General features: G+C 56.2%; 1 protein-coding gene across 1 annotated transcript in view; it reads left to right on the forward strand.

The window, feature by feature from the left end:
• The window catches only part of ATP6V0D1 (ATPase H+ transporting V0 subunit d1), a 38,679-nt gene that overhangs the window by 11,778 nt on the left and 9,639 nt on the right, over nt 1–17,262 (forward strand). Inside the window, exon 2 of the mRNA XM_069497787.1 lies at nt 12,007–12,178. Within this exon, the coding sequence (XP_069353888.1) occupies nt 12,007–12,178 (172 nt within the window). The remainder of the gene's footprint in view (nt 1–12,006; nt 12,179–17,262) is intronic.

The raw sequence follows: 17,262 nt of genomic DNA on the forward strand, positions 1-17,262 counted from the left end.
TCTGGCTGAGCTGGAGAACAGGATTGTGGAGGGTGGAGGTTGCCAAAGCTTCCCTCCACGTCCTCTTCCACCCCTCAGAAGGCTCTGTCTTCGCTGACACAGGACAGACCAGCTCCTCATGACCAGACTCAGGCCCACTTGGTCTCCCTTTCACATGACTGGACTCATGTGCACCTTGGGCCTACTCCTGTTCCTTATGACACATTCCTGCATGGCTCTGTGGATGCCTGCAGACCCACTCCCCCTAGGATCGATAGCTGGGGGAGATGCAGACCGGGAGTCTGAGGCAGAGATTAAATTGGGGGGGCTGTGTTGACAGGGAACTGGAGCAGGGCCCCTCACTGTCGGCAATGCCATCCTTGCTTCAGCCACAAGGGGGTGTGCCAGGATCACTTGGCTGCCAGGCAGCCTGGGGAAGGGGGTGTGGCTGGACCAGAGTCAGCCCAGCTGCCTCTCCTCTGCTCCTCCACGCGGCACCTGCCCAGGGCCACTGTCCCTTAGGACTCTGCCCAGGGCCCTACTTCCCTCACTCAAGTCCCAGTTGGCCTTCTAAAATTAGGTAGGGCTTGTGGCTCAGTGTCTCCTGTGTGTCCATCTCTTTTGGCCCCCAGCTTCCTCGGTTGGTCAGGGGAAGTCCAGGGGACATTCTCTGATGCTCTCTGCCCTGGCGTTCAGTGCAGGCTGCTCTAGCCTTGACCACCAAGCTGTCCTCATGTACCCCTGCCTGGTTCATGCTGGCAGCTCTCAGGGTGGAGCTGCAGCTACACACAGCACAGTGTGCTATCTATGAACCCAGGTGTCTCGAGGGCTTCAAGTAGGAACTCGAGGCTGCCCAGGGGTCAGGGCCATGCTTCTCAGGCTCCCAGAACCACACCCTTCCCCGCTCTTGTCCTGCCACCCTGGTCCCTCCAGGAGAGGGAAAATTTGTTCTGAGGACAGAGGATGAATTTTCCTCTCCTCTCAACCTCCTTTGGCACTCTGAGGGACACGAAGGAGTGTGTGGCACACAGGTCCATGTGTGCAGAGTGACTCTAGCCCAAACCAGGCACCCAGACTCCATGTAAGTACCATAGGTCCACGCGGTCATGCTAGGAGTGGGGTTGTTATCACAGTTGTTAACAACTTTTCTCATCCACCCTGTACCCTAATTTGGGGGCCTTTCCATTGGCCTCCCTGGCCTCTGCCTCACCTAACATCTACTCCCTGGCTGATTTTTTAAAAAAAATCTATCCTGCACTGGAATGTTGGCCTTTCTCCTCTTTCAGAGGCAGGAAAATGAAGGCCCTGAAGGGCCACTTAGTAGGCTAGGCTGCTGTTGCGTAGCCTGGATGCCAGCTCTGCCTGTCCACACCCAGTGCCCTACAGTTCCTCCAAAGGACCCTGGAGTAGTGCTCAAGGGGCAGGGCTGGGGCTGCCCCTGTGTGGATCTGGCTGCTCCTGAGGCCACCAGGCAGGCATGTGGCAGGGAAAGGGGTGTGTAGGGGAACAGCTCTGAGCTGGGCACTGCTTTCCTGGCCAGATCTGGCCTTGCCCTGGCCACTTGCCCAGACCTTGTCCCCCGTTGTATACTCAGGCAGTGGTTTTCAGGCCTTGACCTCAGCGGAGGTTCCATGCTTGACTAGCGGATGGGGCTTTCCCCTCTGAGGAGTCGTCTGTGGTGTCTTTGCTGCAGCAACTCAGCCTTCACCGCCTGCCCCTGCCCCTGCTCTGATGGCTGCTCAGAGGCGCCAGAGCCCCAGGGCCGTCCCCACACTTGCCACCAGTTCTGCCTGGGTATCCAGCCACTGGTCTCACCCTGAGCCCCTCAGGGCTGGGTTGCAGGGAATGAGTCAATGCAGTCTGGGCCTGACTGGGCTAGAACAGAGCTGGGCAGGTATACCCTGGAGGTATACCTTACTTAGCCCTCTTGTTTTATCTGGGAAATTGGGCCCAGGTGAAGCCCAAGGGCTTACTTATGGTCTCCTGACACCTGTCTTGGCTATTCCTGTCTGGTCACTCTACATTCTTTGGTTTTTTCCCCCTTCGTTTATTCTTTCATCTGTTCACTCAAGAATGCCTGGACTATGCCTGTGTACTGGCTCCCAACCCAGGAAGGGGTGATCTGGGGAAAGAGGCCCTGCTTCTTGGGACCTTGCATTCTCCCAAGCCTTGCCACATGGGATCTAGCTTGTAGCCTCAAGGGTTGGGAGTTGAGGGATACAGGTAAGCTGCAACTCATGACCCAGCACATTAGGGCCCTGAGGCTGCCAGGTCATGGGTTGTAGCTCACCCATTTTCCCCCACCCCTAACCCTTTAAGCTTCAAACTAGATGCCATATTGCAAGGCCTGGGGCAACACAGGGTCCTGGGATATTATCCTTCAGGCTTGGTCTAGGCTCCATGCCTCCTACCTCCCCATCATTTGGACCTAGCTTCTGCTGTGAGGCTCCCCAGGCAGGTGACCACCTCCCTCCCACGGGCCAGCCCAGGTCCACAGCGCTGGTCATGCTAACTCTGGCACGTTACTGCTGCCCCTGCACATGTCCTGGTGTCCTACCAGGCCCTTGAACAGGGTGGCTGGGAGGCGGGCTGAAAGTCAGGGTGGCTGGGGTTCCTGGAGGCTGTACACAACCAGCCTGCATGGTTACTGCTCCTGCCACCTTCTTGCCTGGCCCAAGCCTCTTGGCTCTGCCAGGCAAGGGTATGGATCAACGCTACTCCTGGCCTGGGCTGCTCTCTCCAGTTGCCATGAGCCGCAGGGAATGGAGCTGAGAGCAGCATGACCTCACAGCCCCAGGTAAGGCTTAATCTATGAGCCCAAGCACAGGGCCTAGATCAAAACAAAATAAGTATTTCCTACTTCCCTCCTTTGGGCTGGCTCTAGACACCGTGGAACTGGCAGAATGCTCTAATCTAGCCTGACCTGCTTGTACTCTCTGAGAACAGCCATCTTTATAGAGCCCTAGAAATCCCCTCCACCACCATCTGAGCCCAGCTTTCCTTCTTGTCCTTCCTCCAGAGGGCTATGCGCATAGAGCAGGAGCCAGCATCAGGACTGACTGGATCGCTCAGGTGGTGTGGGCCAGCAGACCCGGTAGCTAGACATGGACATGGGCCACCTTTTGAGCATAGCTCACTGCCACCGCAGCTGGCCGTCCCTGGGCTGCCTGGCACCTGGCTATGACAGATCACTTTGCCTCTCTTGCTCATACCCAGGCAAACTTACATCTTTGGGAAAGTGAAAAGAAGTTCTTCCTTACAGTCCTGATCCACTCCAACCTGCAGGTTCTATAACTGGTGTTAAGCCTGGAGAAGAAAGAGCTTGTTTAGGTCAAAGTGCAGGGCAGCAGCAGAGGAGGGTGTGGCCCCTACCTCCCAGGGTGAGGCTGGGTCATCTGATTCTCAGGCTGGGCTGTGGCCAGGGAACATAGGGAAGCCGCCCTGCAAGCCCTGTGTCTCCTGGGCCATGCCAGTCCTATGGAGCCTTAGGGTCTGGGTGGGGATGGCCTATCCAGGTGGATCTCTGCTCAGTCAGAGGAGAGCTGCTTGGAACTTGCCCTGGGTGCAGCAGTAACCAGTTCTGCCCCTCCCTTTGGCACATGGGACTGTCGCCTGCCTGGCAGTCTCCTGACTGTCAAACAAGTTGACTTCCTCCTAGGATGTGAGAGATGCTTTCATTCTCCCAGCTGCTGGGACAAGGTGTTCCTGAGAGCATGAGGGTAATTAAATGTATCTCTGTTGCACCTGCCACCTGCCCCAGAACAGGATGGGGTGGTGAACCTGGAGCAGACATCCTATTGCTTTCTGGGTGACCCTCCCATTTGATCCCTGTGTCTGATATTACTGGTGGGCAGTACCAGTGGCCCCTAGTATCAGCTGGGCCACCTCTGTGGATCAGCCCCATTCCCCGTGCTGTGAATGCCTCACCTCACTGAAAGGCCTCCAGCATGAAACAAAATGCAGATCTAGGGATGGAGGAAGGAGAACTTACCGTCCTTTCCCTGCAGGAGCTCTGCCTCGCGCCAGCTGAAACCCAGTAACTTGCATGTAGCTGTGCCAGCAGTAGACTCCAGGTTCTTCCCGAGATTGCTGGCCTGCTGGCTGGCCCGCCCAGGGGCTTCCCATGCAGCAAGAGCTGCCCATGGCTACACTACCTCCTGCCTGCTCCTGAGACCCTAGTGCTGCACCTCAGGGCAGCGTGGGTGGTATAGAATTGGGTCTTAGCTTCTGTCTATCAAGGTCGCTGGGGCTGCCCAGAGCTCTGTATGATCTTGCTGGTAGGTGAGGTGAGACGTGGGCTTGGGGACAGGAGTTCTGGATCTTGAGCCAGCCCTGTTCCTCCTTCCCCAGGAGATAGCAGAGTGGGGCCTGTGTTTGCATGCCCATGCTGCACAAAGTCCCCTGCCGGCTTTACGACAGGGAGGAGGGCATGTTAGAGCCCTGGCCTAACATGCCCTGGGGGAAAGGTTGGGACAGACCCTGGAGAGGAGGGACGGGCATTCTGTGGACGACTGAGTAGGACAACCTGAGCAACAGCCTGGAGCCGAGGACACAGCACCAGGCTGAAGTGTTGGTTGGGGAGCTTTGGGTGCGATCCTGTCTGCCAAAAGAGATGGACCGTGGTGTGTGTGTTCGGCTCTCTTTGTATACCCTGCCTCTGCTCGGTGTCTTTGTGGTGCCCTGGGAGGCTGGCAGTGCAGAGCCTTTCCCTGGGTCCAGAGAGATTCCGCAAGCTGCTTAGGGGCAAGCTGCAAACAGGATTCAAACCCAGGTGCTTGTGACTCCAAAGTCCAGATTTCTCTCTCCCCTGCCCCACTCAGCTGCCTAAGGAGTGATGTCTTAAAACCAATGAGCTAGCAAAATAGGTCTGCAGAGGGGCCAGGGCAGTGGCACGGACTTGCTGATGGATGGTGGGTGGGCCTGCTCTGGCCAGGGAAAGGTGCCATGGACACTCTAGTTGGGGGAGGGGGCGCCAAGGCTCTGGATGGGGAATTGCAGGTGGCAGGTAGGGGAAGGGAGAAAGAGCTGGTGTTTGATAGGAAGAGTTGGAGCTCAGGGTTAGTCAGTTGGTGTTACATGAGGTTCACAGGGAGCTGGTGATGGGCCCTGGCAGAGGCCTGGGGACTGAAGAGGACACTTTAGTCTGTGTCACAGGCCCTAGGTAGACCCAGGGTTAATGGTTTCCATCCTGTGGCTCCCACACTGAGTTCCAGATGTGGTGCTCTGACCCTGCAGATCCAGCCAGCTAGTGCACACATCTGCTTTGGACCTGATGTGAGAAAGAGGTCTCCTCCTGCTCCCCAAGCCTAGGGAGGAGGTCAGGCCCAGCACATTCACTGAGGAGGGGCAGGGCGGCTCTGGTTCTGTTGGGCCACCGGCCTGGCCATCTGTCCACATCTGGCCATCTGTCTGAGTTTTCCTGCTTTGAGCCACTGGAAGTCATAGCATGGAGGTAGAGCCCAAATCCGGTTCCTGCAAAGCAGATTTCTCAGCTGGACCCAGGGGAGAGGTAGAATAGGCTCCAAGGCCCTGCACCCTTGCAGGGAATGGCAAGGTGGGCACACTAGGCTCTGGGGAGCATGTTCTCACATATGGTTTCATTCAACAGGCCCCAATTCCTGAAAACCCCTGAGCTCCCCAGGAGAGTGTCGCTGAGTGACCTCTGGAAAAGCAGAAGTGAAGTCTGGGAACACACTGTCCTCTCACACTGTGCTGTGGCCAGCTGGCCAGCAGGACCCTTCTGTGGGCCATGAGGCCACAGGCGAGTCTAGAGCAGGGGCTGCCCCACCTAGTATGCTGGGCCAAGGGCTGCCTCCATGCCTGCTGGGCCCCTGGGGCATGCGGGACCAACCCCCTGTCATGGGTGACCAACTCCCTGGCATGGGCCAGGACCCTCCCTTCCTGCCTCCCCAGGGACCTTGGGGAGGAGCTGCGGAGGCCTGGGAGCTGGAAAGGCCATGTGCTACCTGCCCCTGGGACTCCTAGAGGGGCTGAAAGATCCCCTTCAGGGTTGACAGGATCTTGGAAAGGTTTCAGGAAGTGGGCAGGGGGAGGGGAGGCCAGGGCTGCCCAGCTGCCACCTCTCAAGGCCTGTCTGGGGCTGGCCGCCAAGCCCATGCTATCTCCCACAGAGAGCAGATTGTGCTGGTCAGGCTGGGGTCCCCATATCCTCTTACTAATCAGGTTCTGGGGTGGTAGTCAGGGGTGCCAGCTGGGGCCAGGGCCCTGCTGCTGAGGAGTCCTGGCCCAGGAGACTGGAGATTAGGGGTAGGCAGGGGGTGGGGGTGGGGGACAGGTGGAAGCTATGGGGCCAGCTTGAGTCTGGTGCAGCCTGATGAGCCCTGGGAGGAGCAGCCATGCCAGGTGGGTATTGGGCTGCAGCCTTCCCAGGCCTCTTCCGAGGAGAGCTCAGCTGGCCTCTGCTGGAGCCAGGGCAACAGTCTTTGACACAGGCAACCTCAAGGTGGACAGGGCTGCCCTGTGGAGGAGGGAGGACAGGGACTCTCACTTTCCAGACGAGGGGTGTCTTTCCAACCCAGCCTCTCCACTGGGCCTAAGGAAGCAGCCCTGTGTCCTGCACTTCAAGGGCTTCTCTCTAAGGCAGGCTGTGGTCTTCCCTGTAGCACTTGCTAGGAGCAGAGATCACAGGAAGGTCGCTCTAGCCAGAGAAGAGCACTGGTGACGAGTCAAGGGCCAAGAGCACAGGGCCTCACAGGTTGTGGGGAGGGCAGAGCTCTAGCTCTAGGGCCACAGGGACTGGTGGGTGAGGGTGACGACATGTTGGAGTTGGAGGACTTTTCTCATCTTGGTGTGGAGAGTAGACTTGGGAACAGGGAGCCAAGATGTGGGGCAGGAGGCCTGGGTGGCACCAAGAGATGGAGTAGGGGAGTCACCAGAACATGGGGACAAGAATGTGGGAAGCAGAGGAGGTATGGGAAGGTCCTGGGAGTGTGGGGTGCTGGAAGCAAGTCTAAGGCCCTGTGGGAAGGCCAGAGACACTGGGAAATGAAGTTGATGAGCTTTCTCTGAGGTGGAGTTTAGGTCAGACTGCAGAAAGAACTTCCTGATAACAGCATCTTCTTGAACATGAGAATTCAGCCTCCGAGGAAGTCTTTTGCTGTGAGAGATCCCAAGCTGGCCAGACATTCCTGGTGCTGGGCCATGGATGGGAGGATTTGGGGTAGACAGCTGGGCTTGTGGGTAGACCAGAGCAGTCCCCTGAGTCTGTGCTAACCAGAACACTGTTCATGCCTCGGCCGGGCATGTCTGGGCCTCTCGGGGGCCGTCACCAAGGCTGTCAGGCTGCTGAGTTCAGGGCCCACAGCAGAGCTAGCCCCAGAGCCCCGCCGTCCTTGGCTGCCCTCGGGGGCTGGGCTAGGACTGGGTGGCCAGGTCTCCCACAAAGCGCTCTACAAGTTCCAGGCCTCTCCTCCTGTGCTCAGATCCCGCCCAGTCACGTCCCCTCCCAGTCACATACCCTCCTCCGCATCCCTCAGAGCAGGAAGCTGGGGAGGAGGAGGCATCCTAATCAGTGTTGTCCTAGCCCTGGCCAAGACTGTGTTAAGGACTTGGGGCTGCCAGCCACTGGGCCTGGGTGCCAGGTTCCTCCAACAGGGCCAGAGCTGGTTTAGAAGCCCTGTGTGGTCCTCTCATGGGCAAGCTGAGGGCTCAGCTAGACTGCCTCCTCCAAGTCGCCTTCTTGGCTGGTAGGCTGTCCATCTTTCCCTGGGTCACAGGGAGATGTGAGGTTTGGCCAGGCAAAGTGGTCTGGAATGGCCCTTTGACATCATCCCTGGGGGCTTTTAGAAATGAGTTTCCTGGTAAGGAAGACTCCTCAGGCCTTGGGCAGGATTCTCAGCAGAGCCTCCTGGGTTTGCTCTGATCCGACAAACGCCAGCAGAAACCACCCGGCCGCCTGTGTTCCAGCAGCGCTTGGAGCCGTGGCTTCCCCAGATGCAGCGTCAGCAGAACGCAGCAGCCAAGGCATGGGGGTGTTTGCTCTGAGGCCGTGCTAAGCAGCAGGGGTGGGGGGGCATGCAAAGGAGAGCCCACCCCTTGGCTTTGTCCCCTTCGTTAGCATGCACACATTCCTAGTTTCTCAAGGAATGGCTGGTGCCACAAGTGATGCCAGAGGGACTTATCACCGAGTCGTGGCAGTCCAGGTCCATGACTGTCAGGTGGGCAGTGAGCATCCAGGCTGCCTCTGAGGTCAGGGAAAGGGCATGCGCTGGCCTCTCCTACCCCTCTGCCACCTGCCAGCTGTTCTGGGACTAAAGTCTTTGCCGACAGCGGAGTCCGTATCTGAAAGGCCTGTCCTGGGCCAGGGGCTGTGGAAGAATGTAGTTAGGGAGGTGCAGAGTTGGGGAGGAGAGGAGACCAGGTTAGGGATGCACAGAATCCACCAGGCCTGACCCACATCCCAGCCCCTCTACGCCCTGACTGTGGGACTCTGGAGTTTCATGTTCCATCTGATTTCTGTTCCCAAGGCTGTGAAGTGGGTGTGGCGGCTGGGAGGTCCAGCACACAGGTTACTCCTGGCATGAGACTGAGTACACTGAATGGCCCATGTGTTTCCAATTAGCATGGGTCTGGGTTGCCCCCATCGTGTTGGGTTGAGGACTCTCACCTGACCAGTGCCAGGTGTTGGATGGAGAGTCACTGAGGGCTGGAGAGGGGAAAGGTATTTGGCAGTGGGGAAGTTGCTGAGCTAGCCTTCCCAGGGAGAGAAGCCATGTGGAGCAAAGGCAGAGGCTGGGGCAGAGGAAGTTCCACGCTGCTTGAGAGCTCATGAGGATCCCAAGTGGGAGGTGACAGCTCGCTTGGGGAAGCCTCCCAGCAGCATGTGCCAGGGCTCAGAAGAGCAGTGTGTGCACAGATGCCCAGTGGAGCCCTGGCCCCTGGATGCTTTGGAGTGGAGGGGTCAGGAAGTTGGGCTGGGGTCCAGACTCACTGTCCCCAGAAATAGTGGGGCCACTGGCAGGAGGGCCCCCACCTAGAGGATGGGGTTTTGCCCTGGGGCCCTCCTTGTGCATCTGGCCTGGTCTCTAGGTTCCTCTAGCTGGAGAGGAACAAGTCTCCTGGCTTGAGAAGGGCTTTCAGCTGGCCACAGTGTCTGCATGGATGAGTGGACAGGTTTGCTCTGGCAGCTGCCTCGCCAGTGCCTCCGTCTGACCCAGAGCACCGTATTCCAGTCCTGGCTCCCAGCTGCCCTCCGCTCCGCAGCTTCCCCTGGTGGAGATTTCAGCACTTGCTGGGCCTGGGCCAGAACCCCGATGTTTATTGATAGATACAAGTATATAAAATCAGGGCATGGAGATGGCTTAATAAATTAAGTAGGTCTCATTCCAATATTATAGTAAGAGGGACCAATTTAAACCCACAAAAACCACTTTAGGGACATTAACGATGTCTTAAAACTGAACAGTTTTGAGCAAGTAAACCATGTTTCTTTTTTTTCTTTCTTTCTTTCTTTTTTTTTTTTTTGAGACAATCTTGCTCTGTCACCTAGGCTAGAGTGCAGTGGCGTGATCATAGCTCACTGCAACCTCAAACTCTTGGGCTCAAGCTATCCCCCTGCCTCGGCCTCCCAAGTAGCTGGGATGACAGGCTCACACCACTGCACCTGGCTAATTTTTTAATTTTTAGTAGAGATGGGGTCTCTCTCCATGTTTCTTTTAAAAAGATTTGTGCATTTGCCCAGGCTCAAGGATATTAAAATCTCCCACATGAAGCCAATTTCTAGAGTTAGAAATATACTATGATGGCAACAACCATCAATTATAGTTAAGAACTTTTCTGTAACAACCAAATGAATTATCACATAATGCAACAACCCAAGTATTACTGAGCAAAGCACCTTTTCTCACCCAGGCCCTATTCCAGAAGTAGCTGGGGCTTGGTCAGGCAAGGGTCAGGGAGAATAGAGCCCAGGGCGGGGGCTCATTGCAGACGGCCTGGGTTAGAGATGTAGGAGAGTGTGCACATCTCCCAGGTAAAAAGGCACTGGAGTCCATGGGGTGGAATGGGCTGGTGGCTTCTGCCTGCTCTGCCTTGCCCTCTCTTGTTTGCCCTTTTGGGTTGCCATAGGAGGAAAGTAGTCATAAATGGTGGAGCAATGGTGAAGGCAGCCAGTCCCTCCTGCAGGCCTCAGGAGGTTAAAGTCCACTCCATGAGTGCCCAGGAACCCCAGAGGGCATGGGTGCTACCTGCTGTTGGTCCACCCAGAGATGCCAGTGGGAGGCACTCAGTCCAGTGGCTGTCCACCCCACTTCACCCCTCCCACATACTGTCTTCCCTCTCTGCTGTAGCGCACCTGACTCCAGGCTGGGGGCAGTCTTCTCTTGTTAAGGTACAATAAGAGGGACATCACAGGGGTCTCCTAAGCCTGTAGAGGGGTTGCATGGCCCACCTCCCTTCCTCTCTAAGCAGCCCAGGATAGCATGGTCCTCCGGGCCTTGAGGACACCTGGGGAAGCCTTGGTCAGAAGGGCGTGGGGGAGTAGTCACAGTGTACCCAAGCTGAGGTGGAAGGATTGCTTGAGCCCAGGATTTCAAGTTCTAATCCAGCCTGGACAACATAGCAAGATACCATCTCTTTAAAAAAAAAAAAAAAAGATTGCTATATGGCGAAGAGTCTGGGGCCCCGGGGACAAAGCCAAAAGCTGGGGGATTGTTAGTTTATTGCCCTGGTCCCACCACACCTCTCCTGTCCTGCCTCCCCAGGGCTGCTCTCTCTCCTCCCTTTTCCCTCACCTCTGTCCCTAAAGGCTCAGGAGAGCCCTTAGGATTGGCCTGCCTGTCTCCAGCTACTCTGAAGAGAGATGCCCAGTCTTTCCTCTCAGCCTCATCTCCCCCTCACACCACTCGTTCACACTCCAGGCCACTTTTTTTTTCCAGAATATTATGGGGGTACAAATGTTTAGGTTACATATATTGCCTTTGCCCCACCCAAGTCAGAGTTACAAGCTTGTCCATCCCCCAGACAGTGCGCACTGTACCCATTAGATGTGAATTTACCCATCTCCTCCTCCCCCCCTCCCACCTGCCCGACACCTGGTGAATATTACTACCATATGTGCACTTAAGTGTTGATCAGTTAGTATCAATTTGATGGTGAGTACATGTGATGCTTGTTTTTCCATTCTTGTGATACTTCACTTAGGAGAATGGGCTCCAGCTCTATCCAGGATAATATAAGAGGTGCTAGATCACCATTGTTTTTTGTGGCTGAGTGGTACTCCATGGTATACATATACCACGTTTTATTAATCCACTCATGTATTAATGGGCACTTGGGTTGTTTCCACATCTTTGCAATTGTGAATTGTGCTGCTATGAACATTTAAATGCAGATGTCTTTTTTATAGAATATCTTTTTTTCCTTTGGGTAGATGCCCAGCAATGGGATTACTGGATCAAACCTCCAGGCGACTTTTCACTCATACTATCCTGCTGCCTGTTTCCTTCATACCTTTTATTTCCCTGCTCTTTGCTGTGGCCCAACCTATCGTGGCCTTCTCATCCTCTCTGTCCTAGTTTGGTGCCCTTTCTACTCCCACAGCTTTTGGCATCTCCTTTATTTTATCTGCCTGGTGGCTGCCTGGGGCTGTGTTGGCTTGCCTCTGTGACCCTGAGGCCCCGGAGGGCAGGGCCCGTGTTTTACTCTGCTCTAGGTAGGGCCATCCTAGAGCCTAGCACACAGAAGGGCCTCAAAGGCTGTGGATTGTGAATTGGACCTTGGGTTGGGGTTTCCCGGCCATGTCATCTTGGGGAACAGCTGTTCCACTTATGCCTGGACTCTGGGGCCCAGTGTGCTGGCTTGTGGCCCAAGGATCTGGGGCATCTCCAGGGCCTTAGCCTGGCTGCCTTGTAGTAGGCCTTGAGCCAACAGGGAGATGGAAGTCTGGGTAGCAGCAGGACACAATGGCAGGGGAGAGGCTAGAGCCCAGTGTTGGAGTGGGGATGGGGACTTGGAACCCTTGCGGGGGCTCAGCAAGGCCAGCCCTTACCCCCAACCCTTGGGTTTCAGACTTGAAACTGCACCTGCAGAGTACTGACTACGGCAACTTCCTGGCCAACGAGGCTTCGCCTCTGACAGTGTCAGTCATCGATGACCGGCTCAAGGAGAAGATGGTGGTAGAGTTCCGCCACATGAGGAACCACGCCTACGAGCCACTTGCCAGCTTCCTGGACTTCATTACGTGAGTGTGCCCTGCAGTGTCTTCCCCTCGCACCCAGCAGGATAGCTACACCTGCAGGAGCTGATCCCAGCGTGGCTTAGGCCAGCTGACTTCATGCTTCTGGTAGCTATCAGAGCTGATGACGGCTCTGTCAGGCCAGCTCTCATCGGGCACTGCTTTGAGTCCTCCCAGGCTGTGTGATTTAGCTGGTCGCTCAACAGCCCTGCACCTCCTGCAACTTAACTGCTGGCTACAGATACGGTGGGCAGGCGAGAGTGTCCCGTGCAGTAGTGCTGGGTGAAGCCCCTTTCCCTGTGTTCCTAGTGTTTCAGAGATTGGGGTGGGGAGACCAGGGAAGGTGGGGGCCCTTTTTCTCACTCACCCTACAGCACCCACACTGAACACTCACCAGGCCCCACACCTTCTGCCAGGGTCAGGTGTCAGGGGATGGACAGGGTTCCAAAGAGCCTGGTTCTTGGGATGTGCCATTCAGACTCTCTGGCCCTGTCTGGTCTGAGGCCCAGTCTCCATCTGCTCTGAGTGTGGCCCTGGGTCTCAGGGAGTTGGGCAGGGGTAGGGTTGGGGGGCAGGCTGCACATCTAACTGCCTTTCTCAGTTCTGGCCCAAGCCTTCGGGAGCTCAGGTGGGCAGACCCCATGCTTATAACTCTTGGCTACCTCTGCTTTCCCATCATCTGAGCCTTGGGTGCAGCTCTGTGCACACTAAGCTCCTGGAGAAGCTGAGCGGGGGAAAGGACCTTGGGGCCTGCAGGCCGGGGGAGGGCACTTGGGCTGGACAGTCTCTACTTGCCATGTGTGCCTGTGGGCATAGGGAGGTCGAGAGGCCCCCTCTGCAGGGATGGCTCTCAAGAGCCATGAGCCAGGGCCTGGTGGACAAAGAAATGACCCCAGCCGAGGTGGCTGGCCTATGCAAGTGGTGGCAGAAGCATGATTGGTGGCCAGCGTCTGAGTGTGCTCTGCATTGGCAGAGTGTGAGTGTGGTGGGGGAAAGTGTTTCCCTGCACTGTTCCATGTGTTGTTTAGCTTTTACTATAACCTGATTATGGTGCCCCCACTGTCCTTGGGACCAGGCACACCTACCTTGCTTGTCTCTGCAGGGACAGGGTTAGATGCCTCCTGCCTGGCCTGGTTCCCAACCCCAGCAGGTAGCAGCCACTTGTACAAGATTCATTTGCTCAAGTGGGTGGGTGCTGCAGCCAGAAGGCTTCATCCTCAGGTGCAAGCCATAGGCTGGGACACCTGAAGGGCCAGGGAACCTGCCCAAGCTGGGAAGCAGACCCTCTCCTGGCCACAGGCCTCCTTCCCTGGGAGCCTCTCTGTTGTCCTAGCTGGGCCCATGCTCACACTGCCTTGGCCCCTGTCAAGGTATGCCAACATGGACTTCCTGGGGCAGGAGGCCAGAGAAGAGGTGTTTCATGTGCTGCTGTATCAGGAGTCATGTGCAGCTCCCCATCTGTTGATCAACCTCTGGCCTGAGCCTGTGCATTGCCTGCCCCAAGGTCAGAGCCGCGGGCATACCAGGAAGCAGTGCATTTATTGCCAGAGCCCAGCCTGCAACTTGTTTGCACAAGGCTTTTCAGCTTCCTGGTAAATATTCTGGCCTTCCCAGCTAGCCTAGCCAGAGGAGGCCTAACCCCTTGCCAGTAGTCTGAGGGTAGATGTCATCCATCTCACTGCCCACTGGCCTACCTGCCTGTGCATCTAGCCCCTGGCCTGTCTTGGTCTTGGTCTGCCAAGCCATGAAACCGGAGAGAACAGTGAGCGTGACTAAGGCCGCACAACCGCCAGCTCTTTATTGGAGGTTGGCTGCAAGTACCAAGTGTGCTCAAGCAGCCAAGTGCTATCCTGCGGCAGGCCGTCTGAATCCACCCCTTCTTCGCCCCTTCCATTCATGGCTGATTGTGGCTCACAGTCCTCTTGACCACTCACTCCAGCCCTCACTCGGGAATCGCTCAGCAGACACGTGTGAGCCCATCTGGGCCTGTGGCTGCTTGGTCCATGACCTCGTCATCTCCAATGACCCTGCTCCTTTGCTCCTGTACTCTCCACATTAGCCACCCACCCCTACCGGTGACTGTCCAAGGCCATGTCACCACCTGGAACTGCTCCACTCCTGAAATTGCTGAATCAGGCACCCTCTCTACCCACTGCCTTCAGGCCCTCCAACCCACTCGCAGTCCCTTGTGGGACACGGGTTCCGGACTCAGCAGGACACTGGGCCTTGCTTCCTCCCCTACTGTCCCTTTTGTCTTCATTTCCCGCCCTCCCCAGCTGAGGTTCCCTGGTCCATCCTTGGAGCACTCTTCTGCCAACATCCGCAGCTCTCTTGGCCGCCCGACTCGTGGTCCCGCCCGGCTGGCAGCCCCCCAGCCCTGGAGGAATCCCAGCAGCCTCCAGCCTGGAGCCACCCTCCCCCCACCTCCATTGCTGGGAGCAAAGCTGGGGAAGCTGGCCTGGGGGTCATGCCTGCTGCCAAGCATGTATGCTCACTGCTCGGCTAGCCTCAGCTCATCCCTGCCCAGTGGCCTCTTGCTCCACCTACTCAGCACCCTGTAGTCCCCCACCAGGACTGGGAAGACCATCTCCCCATCTTAAACACCATCCCTCTCCTGCTCTCAGCCTCCTCTCTGGGCAGATGGCTCCCCTCCCCTTACACAAAGACAAGAAAACCAGTACGCCTCCAGTGCTGCATCTGTACCTCACCCCCTGAGCCCCACTCCAGTGGCAGAAGGACCCTCCTTTTCCCTTGGATCCTTCTACCAATGTTCTGAGTCCCCTCACCTCACTCCCTGGACCCCGAGTGGCCACTCATCTGCATTCCTGTCTGTGCAGAATCTTCCAGATTCTTCCCTTCAGCTTCTAAACAAGGTCAAATCTCTCCCACCATTAAAAACCCATCTTGTGGGATCTAAACTTTTACATTCACTGTTCTCTCACCTCCTCCTCATCCCTCAAACCTCTAGTCAGTTTCCGTAAGTCCTTTCGCTGCACCACAAGGCCCAGGCTAAGGTCACCCTTGACCTTCATGCAGCCAAGGTCTGCAGGCCTGACCATAGTGTCCAGTCCCCCACCCTCCAGCCATTTCCCTTCTCTCACAATGTCTGTGTTTAACTTACCTCCCTGGCCTCTCTCCCTCCCCCACTCTCCCTCCCCCCCAGCAGGTCATCCCCAGTGTGTGGATGGGGGGATGGAGCAGAGAGGGGTGAAGCTCTCCATAGGGGCTGGCACCAGGGGAGTACCCCTAGGTTGGGGACTCCGGACTGGCTTCCTGGAGGAGGTGGCTACTTGGCTGAGAGGAAAGGCACTTAAGGGAAGAATTGAGGGAAGGGGTTCTAGGCTGAGGGAACTATGCATGTCTTGAGTAGCAAGCATGGAGCCCCGGCTCTGTGCCCCCTACAACAGCCTCCAGGTGTGGTGCCTGCTCAGGGAAGGAGGGAGCCACCCTAGAAATGCCAGAGGAATGTACCCAGAGAGGAGAGTGTAGTCTACCAGGTAGTAGGAGCCTCAGCTAGAGGCCCCATCCGGGTTGTGAAGACCTTGAGAGAACAGTGCCAGCCTAGTTGCTTTCAGAGCTGCTCCAGGATGGCTGGAACAGGCTTCTGCCAAGAGGTGAAGAGTTCCCTGTGACCGAAGGTATGCAAGCAGAAGCCAATTAAGGCTGCCTCTGCCCCTTCTGTGTGAGACAGTGTCCAAGGCTTTTGTAGGTCCTGGCCAGCCTTCAGCCAGCACACGTGAACAGTGCCTGTTCTGGGCCATGCCCAGTGGCAGGAGGAAGGTGCCTGGATGCAATGGGGTAGTGCCAGTGGTGGTGTAGACAGCACCTGGAGAGGCCTGTGGCTAGCTTCAGCAAATAGAAACAGAGGTTTGCAGCATGGGGAGGACTCCAGGATCCAGTGGGGATAGGCCACTCGACAGAGCAGGTGGCCGAAGCAGAGGCAGCTGGCTGGCTGGGGGCAGATAGCCTGAGTGAGGTTATTATGTTATTATGTGGTCTTGAGAAGATCCAGCTCAATTTCTTGTGCTAACATGTTAATATGTCCCTGTACGAAGTCCCAGCTATTAACTTACTGTGTGACTTGGGATAGAACCTCTCTTAGGGTTTCTTGGCCTTGGAGGGGACCTTGACCTGGGCCATTCCATGATGTTTTCCCATAGGAGAGTCAGCCCTGGAAGAGAAGCTGGGAGAGTTCTTGTGGGAGGAGTGAGTCTGATCTCACTCAAGGTGGGCCCTAAAGGCCCATGTCCTCGGACAGGTGAGCCTCCCTGGAGGGGGCGTGTTCCAGGTGCCCACTGGCAGAGCCTGAGCGTGGGTAACCAAGGGGAGCTCAGGCCTGTTTTTCTCTTGTGTCAAGGGCCTCATTGCCACCAGCCTGGAGTGTGCAACTGGAAAGAGGCTTTGTCCCAGGACGGTGGCCTCAAGTGCCTAATGAGCCTGTCAGCACATCTGCCATTCTCTCTAGGACATGTCACCCCAACCTTGGGCCCTACTTGGTCACAGAGGGGCATCAGGTTTCTCTGGGCCTCCCTACCCTGACCCTCCTGCCCTCGCTGTCCATAATCACAGTTTCTGGGTCCATGGCAGGTCTCTGCAGGCTGGGGCTCCAGGCCTGCTGTGGTTTCTGTGCCCTGAGCTGCACCTGGCTCTTGCTGGAAGGAGTGCCAGCACTGAAGCATTCTCCTGGGCTGGAGGAAGAGCACACAGGGGCTCCTTGAGGCCCAGGAGGCTCAGTTCAGGTGGGAGGAGCCAACTGGACCTCTGGGGAGGGGCAAGATTTTAATGAGACGATCAGAGCTCACTAGCGCTGCTGTGGGCCACACCTCCCTCATCCTGATCGCTGTTTGACAAATGTATACTGTAGGATTTGGTGGAAAGCATTTCATTTGTTTTTATCAGTAAATAAATATGCCATATTTAATGGGGGAATGTTTCTTCCTTACAAGATCCCCGTAGAAATTAATTCAGTTGTTTAACAATTTGGAATTTTACCTTGTTCTGGTGATAATGACAATGTCACAGGCAAAATTAGATATTTTATCATGGCTTTTGGATGGTAAATGTAAGCTTTTTGAAAGAGCTGCACAAAG

Source organism: Eulemur rufifrons, chromosome 23, assembly GCF_041146395.1.
Source record: "Eulemur rufifrons isolate Redbay chromosome 23, OSU_ERuf_1, whole genome shotgun sequence".
Classification (NCBI taxonomy): domain Eukaryota; kingdom Metazoa; phylum Chordata; class Mammalia; order Primates; family Lemuridae; genus Eulemur; species Eulemur rufifrons.